This window comes from Lupinus angustifolius, chromosome LG19, assembly GCF_001865875.1.
Source record: "Lupinus angustifolius cultivar Tanjil chromosome LG19, LupAngTanjil_v1.0, whole genome shotgun sequence".
Taxonomy (NCBI): Eukaryota; Viridiplantae; Streptophyta; class Magnoliopsida; order Fabales; family Fabaceae; genus Lupinus; species Lupinus angustifolius.
This window is the reverse complement of record NC_032027.1, coordinates 7,134,128-7,145,151: the sequence shown is the minus strand read 5'-3', so window position 1 is coordinate 7,145,151 and position 11,024 is coordinate 7,134,128. Positions and strand designations below refer to the sequence as shown.

Below are 11,024 nucleotides of genomic sequence, written 5' to 3'. Positions count from 1 at the left end.
GCTTGGCAGGCTGCTGAACAAGCAACTATGTACTCTGCCTCACAGGTTGATAGTGCAACTACCTTTTGCTTCTTGGAGCACCAAGAGATTGGAGCTCCTGCTATTATGAAAACATATCTCATTGTGCTCTTTCTATCCAATATGTCTCCACACCAATCCGAGTCAGAGTAGGCCATGAGATGTGGTCTGATTCTTTCATCTTCATGAGGGAATACTATGCCAAAGTCCATTGTTCCTTTTAGACACCTTAGGACTCTTTTGGCTGCAAGCATGTGAGATTGTTTTGGATTGCTCATGAATCTGTTGGTTACTCCTACACTGAATGAAATTTTTGGCCTTGTATGGCAAATGTATCTTAGACTTCCTACAATTTGCCTGAAGATAGTTACATCAGCAGCCTCTTCATCTTCACAATTTCCTAGTCTTAGGTTCATTTCAGCTGGAGTTTCTGATGGATTGTAGTTTATCATGTTGAACTTATTGAGGATTTCCAGCAAGTACTTCTTTTGGTGCATGAATAAGCCTTTGTTTGTGTATTAAAATTCCAGACCAAGGAAATATGCTAGTTTTCCTAGGTCTGTCATTTCGAATTCCCCTTTTAGACTTCCTTTTAATTCTTCAATTCCTTGAGAGCAGCTTCCTGTTATGAGCAAATCATCAACATATAGGCAAATGAGTATGATATCCTTGTTCTGGTTTGTAGTTTTGGTGTACACCCCGTATTCTACTTTACACTTCAGAAAACTAGAGTTGGCTAGGAATTTGTCAATTCTTTTGTTCCAAGCTCTAGGTGCCTGCTTCAAACCATAGAGTGCCTTGTTGAGTCTAAGCACTTTGTGTTCATTTCCTTTGTTGATAAAGCCAGATGGTTGAGTGACATATACCAATTCCTCTATAGGGCCATTGAGGAAAGCTGATTTTACATCTAATTGTCACAAATTCCAATTTCTCCAGCTAGCTAGTGCAACAATGAGTCTCACTGTCTCTAGCCTAGCTACTGGTGCAAATACTTCAGAATAATCAAGTCCTTTCTTCTGCATAAACCCTTTGGCTACAAGCCTGGCTTTGTATTTTGCTATGGAGCCATTAGGTTTTAGTTTGATCTTGAAGATCCATTCCACTGTTATAGGCTTCTTTTTATCTGGCAATTCTACTAGTTCCCATGTATTGTTCTTTTTGATGGACTTGATTTCTTCTAACATGGCTGCTCTCCAAGTGCTACTACATGCTGCTTCTTCAAAGCTTATTGGTTCTGCATCAGCAAACAATGCCATATGTTGGATTATGTCCCCTTCTTGGTTCACATCATCATCAGGGTTCAATACATAGTCTGATAGCCATGTTGGTGGATTTCTTGCCCTTGTTGATCTATGTCTTTCTTGCTGAGGTGATGTGGTTGTGTTTGCTCTGCTCTCATGTACCACTGATTCATCAGTTTCCCAGTCTATTTGTACTTTAGCCAGATGTGTGTGGTTCTCCTTCAGTCCTTTCCATGAGTTTGGCTCATCAAAGAAGACATCCCTGCTGAATGTTATCTGTTTTGTATCAGGGTTGTATAATTTGTATGACCCTGTTGAATTGGAGTCCAATAAGATCATAGCCTCAGCCTTATTGTCAAGCTTTCTTCTCCTCTGGTCTGGTACATGTCTATAGTACAAGGAGCCAAAAATTCTAAGATGTTGCACATATGATTTGATACCTGACCATGCTTCTTCAGGGACTTGGCTATCAAGATTCTTAGTTGGGCACCTATTTAGTATGTATGCTGCAGTAGCAGCTGCTTCTCCCCAATATTCATGAGGGAGTTCCTTGCTTGTTAGCATGCTTCTAACCATGTTTAAGATGGTTCTGTTTCTTCTCTCTGCTATTCCATTGTGTTGTGGTGTATAAGGGGCAGTCACCTCATGCACAATTCCATGTTCTTTGCAGAATTCTTCAAATTCCTTTGAAGTATACTCACCTCCTCCATCAGTCCTCAACACCTTGATGGATTTCTCTGATTGTTTCTCTACTAATGTCTTGAATTCTTTGAATATTGAGAAGGTATCACTCTTGGACTTTATCAAATATAGCCAAAGCTTTCTGCTTAACTCATCAACAAAAGTTACAAAATACCTGCTTCCTCCTAGGGAAGGTGTGTCAAGAGGGCCACACACATTAGAGTATATGACATGTAGGAGGTCATTTGCTCTAGCAGGTGTGTGTGCACTGAATGATGATCTAGATTGTTTACTTATTTGGCAGCTATCACACATTTTGTTAGGGGCTTGAATTAGTGGTAGTCCTTTGACCATTTCTTTTGATCTTAGTAGATTCAGATCTCTGAAGTTCATATGTCCTAGCCTTAGGTGCCATAGCCAAGATTCTTCTACTAATGATGTAGCTGCTATGCATTGAGTCTCAATGGTTCTTAGGCTAACCTGGAAGGTTCTGTTCTGTGCAAGAGGTACCTTCAATACTCTCTTCCTATATGCATCAAATATTTCTAAGGCACCATGATGCATCTGGACAGAGAATCCATTTTCTACCAATTGTCCCAAGCTGAGCAGGTTACTTTTCATGCTTGGTACATAGAGCACATATGATATCATTGCATTCTTCCCATCATTTCTACAAATTAGGACATCACTAGTTCCTTCTGCCTAAATTAGTCTACTGTCTGCAAATCTTACATTGTTTTTCCTATTCTCATCAAAATTTAGCAACCAAATTTTGTTTCCAGTCATGTGGTTTGAGCATCCTGAGTCTATGTACCACTTGTCATTGTTGTTTAATTCATCATTTGTGGTCATCATCAACAATACTGGTTCATCATCCAGACTTTCAGTGCTTTCCTTCTTGGCCAAGTATGCCTCATTGTGATGCCTTCCTCGACCTTCTCCATGACTTGAAGTTGTTTGGCATTCATAACTGAAGTGCCCAATTTTATTACAGTTGAAGCACTTCAGCTTCCTCCTATCAACCCTTTTCTTATTGCTTTGCCACCTTTGATATTCACCCCTTTTTGTTGCCTGCTCTACTTGATCAGACTTAGCCCTTTCTTGATCTGAGGTTTGAGAGAATCTATGATTGCCTCTTCTTTGTTCTCTACCTCTGCCTCTACCTCTTGGTGCACTCTTGCTACCATATCCTCCTCTTCTTGAGGTGTATGCTTGCAATGCTTTTTCTGCAGGTTTCTCCAAGGATCTTTCAATAAGTCTTTGTTCATGAGTCTCTAAGGAGCCTTGGAGGTCTACAATTTTCAGTTCCTCTAAGTTCTTGGACTCCTCAATTGCAACAACTATATGGTCAATCAAATTTGGGGCTTAGTGTCCTCAAGATCTTCTCCATTATGGCTAGGTCTGTCATCTTCTCACCACTAGCTTTCATAGCATTGGTGTGGCTAATGATTCGGTTGAAGAATTGAGCAATTTTCTCATTGGATTCCATTTGCATCAACTCATATTGCCTCTTCATGGTTTGCAATCTTACCTTCTTCAATTGTTCTACACCTTCATTGCTCTTCTCTAAAATATCCCAAGCTTCCTTTGTTGTTCTTGCCTCAGATATCTTTTCAAAGTGTGCTTCACCAACACACTGATGTAGCAAGAACATGGCTTTGCAATCTTTCTTCTTGCTTTCCTTATACATATTTCTTTATGCCTCTGTTGACGAATCTGTTATTGTTGGGAAGTCATCTTCTACAATCTCGTTCACTTCTTGAAATCCTATGATTGCTGACGTTTGGATTCTCCACCTGTTCCAGTTCTTCCCGACGAGGATGGGCAAGTTTGCAGGGAAGCCAGTTTGTCCCATTTGAGCTTTTGTGCAGCAGAAAGAGTGTTAGAGAGGAGAGTAGAATGAAGAAAGAATGAATCAGAGAGATAAATGATGAGTGAATGAAGGTTGTTGGTGTATATTGTATGGCTCTTGATACCAGTTTGTTAGAGCATTAAAGAAGAAGATTGAAACAGAAAGAAGAAGATGAAAACTATAGTGAAAACATTGCAAGTGAGGCACAATTCTATTTCTGAAAATTCATTTAATTCAGTTGGGTATACATCTCTATTTATAGCAAGTCTATCAACTAACAAACCTACCCTTTTGAATTACATTCTAACAAAAAATAAATAAATTACTGAAACAAAAACTAAAATTGGGTACATATACCAAAAACATATTGAAGTACATTAAGTTGCCTTCTTTTTATTATAATTTATAAGCTGGATCTCCATATACTTTGTGCATCCTACTTCCTATGCATGCTTCTATCTCATTTGGATCACAAAAATATCCTACATGAAGATGCCCTTTGAAGATCTGAACTACTTTGAGTTAGAAAACAAGGCAACACAAGAGTTGAAAACATAAAGATCAAGATTGCAGTATTAGAATCTCTTCAACTCAAGAGTAGCAAGTGATTGAGTTTAGTAGTTCCTAGTATAAAATTATTGACTCAAGAGATATGTAATAAGTAATATGGAGGAGACAAAATTGTTTTAAGCACTGACAAAACCAAAAACACCCCTTGTTTCAAAGAGGGGAAGGCTGGTTATTCATTTTTTATTTGATGGTCAGACTCTATTGTCAAGGATGGAGCAAAAAAAAGGGTAAATGAAGGGATAATTTAGCACATGTTAAGCATAATCAAGAATGACTAACTTTCTAATAGGCAATTTGCTTCTTTCTTTTAAATGGGGAGAGAGAAAGGGCAATTGTAGAGATTTGAGTCAATTGCTCATTCTCTATCAACTGAGCTGACTCTTAGTCACATGAGGTGATGTAACATTTATTTCCCGACATGTCATTTCCGCATAAGTCTGATCAATGGTAATCAAAGAGAAGTTGGACTATGACATACGTTAAGGTTTCATCTCAAAATCAATTAACAATAACAAGAGTAATTCAACAGATATTTAAATCATATCTAAGAGATCAAGTAAACAATATAAACTTACATCCCAAAAATCTATCAGATTTAGAATTTGTAAAGCTGCATGATACACCAAAACTTTCACATTCCTTAACAGTTGAACTGATCAAATATCTTGTACTGCTGTCCAAAACATTTCAATATAAATATCAATGCAGGAATTTTAATTAGTACATTAAAGACCTGATTAATTTTTTTAATGAACACTTCTTATATTCTCCTAAGGTATGCCCATTTGCATAAATTTCATTTGGCTTGAACCATTTTTCCAGTAACGAACTTGGTACAATCTATTGTGGACTCAATTAATTCATTATAGCTAAGATTGTATCAAATGTATAATGAGAGGCACAAGTGTTTCTACATGCTTATGTTTGAATAAGAAATTATTTTTGCCTATCATCATTTCAAAAATTCATGTTTGACATTTATCATTATCAGCCTACTTGACTATCTCATTAAAATCTTTTATGATTAATTATACTCTTATCATAATCATACCTTCAATGAGTCATTTATCACACAATTATAGAAACATATATAATCATCTTAGTCAAATAGTTATCATATCACTGTAACACTATAGTTAAGCAGACATTCAACTCAAAAAAGAAGTACAATTTATGTGCATAATCAATTTACTTCACTAAGATACTCGTGATCTTAGCAAAAAACTTGGACTCAAAATCCAATATCCTGGCAAATAGAACTAATTCTAGTTATAGAGGATTCACTTGTGAGCTCATGAATCATTATCAAGATTCTATTCCAAAACCGAGTTCAACTCCTCTCCAATATTCAGATATTTAGTACTGGAATATGAAAAGAAATATAAAATTATATATTTTTAATTTATTTAATTTGAAATCCTAGCCTAATACTGGATAGGATGTTAGCACCTATGGAGAGGATCTAAATTCTCCAAAATCACATGCTTGAATAATTTCTGTTTCACCTTGTCTATGAGTCTTCGGACTCCGCACTTGCATTGCTAGAGTTGGTTGGTTGGCCACTTTTCACAAGATGGTTACTAGCTTGAAGGAATAAAATGATAAAATTTTCTCATTGGTCAAGCCTTAGGTATTATTAGAGTTTTCTTGCAATGTACTGTGTGAGGAGATTGATCCTACTTTTTTTTGATATAACTAAAATAAAAAAGAATAAAGAAGAGATTACACGTGTTGTTATTATAGCTTGCAACAATTCTAAATGGAACGAAATAATATTTACCGAGTGAGTCACGGCCAGTTCGCTCTCTCTAAGACGTTTCGTGGTAGTGCCAAAAATGTACAAGCAGACTATAAACTACGTCGTTCCCATGATAAAACAGCCCAAAATACGTTATCGAATTCTTACTACACTGTAAGAACTGATCTCGAATACACCCACCACAATATGACTATCAAGAGTATTTGTGTAGCTTAGGTACTCCACTCCAACTGGAGTATATATCTCATTAAGAGTTTAACTTATCCTTACATATGCTACATGAATCATGTTTCTCATAATTTTATAGCATGTTCATTCTCATATCACTTCACAACTTGTTGTTATCCATTCAACCTATTTCTTGGGATCTCCAGTCAGTTAGGTCGGGTCACCATCATGAATGATTTTCGTTCTAAGGGCAATAGTCTCATACTCTTAGAAGTATTATGGACTTTCTCTCTAACTAGTCCTTTCGTCAAAGGATCTGCTAAGTTATTCTCAGTGGGTACATGATCCATTCTAAAAGCTCATGTAGAGAGTAACTCTCTAATGGTGTTGTGCTTATGACGAATTTGTCGTTTCTTACCGTTGTAAAAATGGTTCTCAACTTTTGCAATTGCTGCGATACTATCACAATGGATCAACACAATTGGGATCAGTTTTTCCCATAGGAGAATCTCTGCAAGCAAACTTCTCAGCTAACTTGCTTCTTCATTAGCTGTTACTAATGCAATCATCTCAACTTTCATAGTGGATTGAGCTAACGTAGTCTATTTCTTATTAGACTCTAGATAGTCTATCTCATCATTTATGGCTCTCGCCACAAATCAACATCCAAAGAAGTCAAAATTTCTTGGAGAGTTGATGGATTATCCTCCAATATATAGACATTATATTCAAGTCAATACTCTCTAACAACTAATTGCTCTCTTTTCTTCTAGGTTCTATTTCAAACTTTCATTTTCTATCATTATCTATAATTACAAGTATCTGACTAGTTGATGTGCCCTCATTATTCCTCAATATAAGAAGGAATTCCTCTTCAATAAAGTAACATCGTTAGACTCAATGATCACTTTTGTGTTAAGGTCGTAAAAATTATACGCCTTGTTGTTTACAACATACTCAATGAATACACATTCATAGGCTCTATAATTTAACTCTCTACGGGCATATCATCATAAATGATTTCATGAGCAATTCTATGTATCTCATAGGACTGAGACTCTACTAATTTATTATCATTCATTTGATACTTGAGTAGTAGTAACATCATATATTTTTTTATCTTAACTTCCTTAGTATCATATTTCTTTATTTCTCAAGTGCATATCAAATTAATTTGGCAAATTTGTATGGCTGTAGTAATCATAAAGATCATCGGACAACTCATTCAGAATAAAGTTCTAACATAAGTAATCATTTTCATTCCACAGAGCTATTTCAATAGCCAATTTATCAATTTCTTCTTTTTCAGCCACATCCGACACCACTAGGATGTTGGTTTTCAAACCGTGTGCAACCTTTCTCATAGTGAGGAAAATTTTCATCTTATGTTGCCAATGTTTGAAATTTGTCCCATCAAACCGAAATGGCTTGTTCAGGTCATAGTTTTTTAGTCTAGTAATATTATCTACGAATATCATTGCAGTAGAAACGTCTTAAAATTGTTGTTATTGTAGCTTGCAACAATTCTAAATGGCACGAAATAATACTTAGTGGTTGAGTCACGACCAAGTCTCTCTCTTTAAGACGTTTCGTGACATTGCCAAAAATATGCAAGTAGACTATCAACCACACCATCCCCAGGATAAAATAGCTCAGATTCTGTTATTGAATTCTTACTGCACTGCAAGAACTGATCTAGAATACACCCACCATAATATGACTACCAGTGCCAATTCTCGAAATTCCCATAATATGGCTACCCGTGCCAATTCTTTTCCCACGATACTGACTACCAGTGTCAGTTCTCGAAATGCCCAAAATATGGCTACATGTGCCAATTATTTTCCCTCAATACTGACTACTAGTGTCAGTTCTCGAAATACCCACAATATGGCTACCTATGCCAATTCTTTTCCTTCAATACTGACTACCAGTGTCAGTTCTCGAAATTTCCACAATATGGTTACTTGTGCCAATTCTTTTAGTACCACGGAAAGAAAGGGGGAGAAGTTTGCTAGAAATGCATCGGCAGAAAATATGAAGGAGAAAGAAAAGGTAGAATGAAAGCGCATTCAACTTAGGGCAAGAAAATATAAAGATAAGAGACTTCTATTTATAACATGAGATTTTTCCATGTTCCTGGTCTCTCCAGTGTGGGACTTGGGAGTTGTTTCCTTTCAAAACTCTTCTATGTGGGACTTGAAAGTTTTTTAGATTTCACACCCACAATCAAGTTCCAACACATACTCATATAGAGGTGATCATTATGGTCCTTAGACTGAAGAAGAGATAACTCGTTCAGAGGCTACTCCAACACTTTTCAACTGGTATCTTCCTGAGCTCCAAGCTTAACCAAAAAGTCCGCACAAAAGTTGGTTTCGGGAACCGCATGCTCCAAAAGGATAGTCCAATATTTGTTCAATAGCTCTTTTATTGCATAAGCTAAAGTGGCATACATATGAAAAATGAGGAATACTACTTTTGATGAGAGAAATAGATTGAAGGAGTCAGAATGACCACTGACGTTCCGGAATACTATCATTGCATAAGATACAATTAACATAAGAAGAAATATCATAGAGTTGCATGGAAGAGCATCAAGCTAAATCTGCCAAAGGAAGAAGCAGATCTTTCTAGGAACAGGTGTTCTCCATATCCAAGCCCATTCAACCGTTTGATTAAAATGGTTATCTTGAGTCAGAAGCCAACGATATTCTACTTTAACAGTGTAAGTGCCAACAATATCACTCTTCCAAACCAACTCATCACTAACATCAATGAAGAAGGTAAGCAAGATATGTACATATTGTTAGATATTTGTGTAATTACAAAAGGTGATGCAACAATGTTGTAATTTGTTGGACAAGGGGTCATAAATATTTTTTATTTAACCCGAGTTGTTGACTAAGAGTATATTTGCAATTTAAGTTTGTGATTATCATTGGCAATTTAGGTCATGCTCATGGGGCTCGACTGCCCGCATATTTTGGGTGGGCATGACATGAAAAATGTGTCCATTCGTCCTAAGATACCTGCCCAACATGCCATTTTCTCCCACATGCATTTCAAACGGGCGGGCGGGTAGGGCGGACCACATGCATCAATCAATACTACAATAAGAAATTTGATGGGTCAAGTATGACAAGAATAATTCACGTTATCACAACTTGAGTACAATGTAGCAATTTTTCAAATATAATATCTTACAAATTAACTGCATGTCGGTTTATGCAAAACAATGTGTTATCTTTTGTGTTTTAGATCATTCTATCGCATTGTACATCCATGTAATCTTAAGTATGATAAAAACATGGATATTATAATATTTCAGCAGTAAAATAAAAAATAAGAGACATTATATAATATCTTGCAATGTTCCATGTATGCTAGATTATTTTAATTTTAATTTTAATTTAGGGCGGTCCGCAAGCCCGCTCTGCCCATGTTTAGGATGGGCAAGGCATGATACTTCATGCTCTATTTAAAAACGGGCATGCCCATGCCTACCCTAATTTTGGTGGGCATTGTGTGGGCATGGGCAGGGCGGGCATTGCGACACTAATTGTCAATACTATTTGTGAGAGACCGAGAGTCATCTAATAATCATATTTCATGGTTCTGAAACATTTATTTTATTCATCTTCAAAACTCAACTTGTAAACAAATCTTAATGATTTCGATGAATAATAGTTTGTTCATTTTTTTTATTTCTATTAAATTGATAACAAGTAAATATAATTTAGCAATAAGGCGTTGATCTAATGGTATAAGGCCCCATCGGATTCTCAAGATTAAGTTCAATTTATGGGAGCAATACTTATTGAGAGGGCAATCACAAACTTTAAAATAAATTAATTCTTTATCCAAAAGTATGAAAAATACATTTAATATTACCAAATAAATAATAATTTGGATAGGAGAAAGTGTAAGTCTATCGTAGTTATTCCCATGTGAATAGGGTCTTATGGGATCTATAGCATTTCAAAATTAGTGGCTGATAGAGAAAGCCTAAAGGTTAGATTCAAAAGAATTAAATTAAATTCATTTTAGCTATAAATTATTGTCGATCTTAAATTAAATTATCTTCCATCGGAATCTCAAAAATCTGTTGTCACGAAATACTTTATCTTTGAAACATATTTCTCACTCAAAAAAATGTTATATAAACTCATTTTGTTTGTTTTTCAATAAGTCGAAAAAATCTAATTGTATTTACTTCCTTTCCTATTGTATTTTATTTTCTTCTTAGACCTTTATAATTGAAGTCCGCTCTACATGAATGCATTCTTATAAGTATTTTTAATATTGTTTGGCTTCAAATATTTCTTAAATTAATCTCTTCGTTAATTATATGAAATTGGATTTAAAATTGGATCAAGGATCGTAAATTGATAGATATCACGGAAAATGAGTAAAAAATATTACTTTTTATATTAAAAATATAAATAAAATATTCAGAAGTAGTTGTTCATATTAAAAGTGAATTATGTTTTCCGAATAATTTTATTAATGAGGTTAAGGCTCAAATCCTAAAATCATCATTTTGGAGACGATTTTATCCTAATTAAATTAAGGTTTGAGAGTTAGTTTCATAATCATGCTTGGGAAATATTGACTAAAGACAAAATAAATAATAAATAGAAGCTGAAAGGGACAATATTGAGGGTTGACACATTGTCTTTAGTGTCAAACTCAATTATTTCCTCCATAGTCCTCACATTCAAAGGGATGGTGT

At 35.4% G+C, this 11,024-nt stretch overlaps 1 protein-coding gene across 1 annotated transcript; it reads right to left on the bottom strand.

Annotated features, from left to right (window-relative positions):
* Positions 2,643 to 3,630, bottom strand: LOC109333951. The gene is made up of 2 exons (XM_019569531.1): positions 3,357 to 3,630; positions 2,643 to 3,280 (listed from the first exon to the last, which is right to left on the bottom strand). Exons 1-2 carry the CDS (start codon positions 3,628 to 3,630, stop codon positions 2,643 to 2,645), a joined length of 912 nt encoding a protein of 303 aa, XP_019425076.1.

Coding starts and splice junctions, on each gene's coding strand:
- LOC109333951 (XM_019569531.1), bottom strand. CDS start 3,630: ATGTATAAGGAAAGCAAGAAGAAAGATTGCAAAGCCATGTTCTTGCTA. Junction 3,281..3,356: donor CAATGCTATGAAAGCTAGTG/GTGAGAAGATGA, acceptor TTGACCATATAG/TTGTTGCAATTGAGGAGTCC.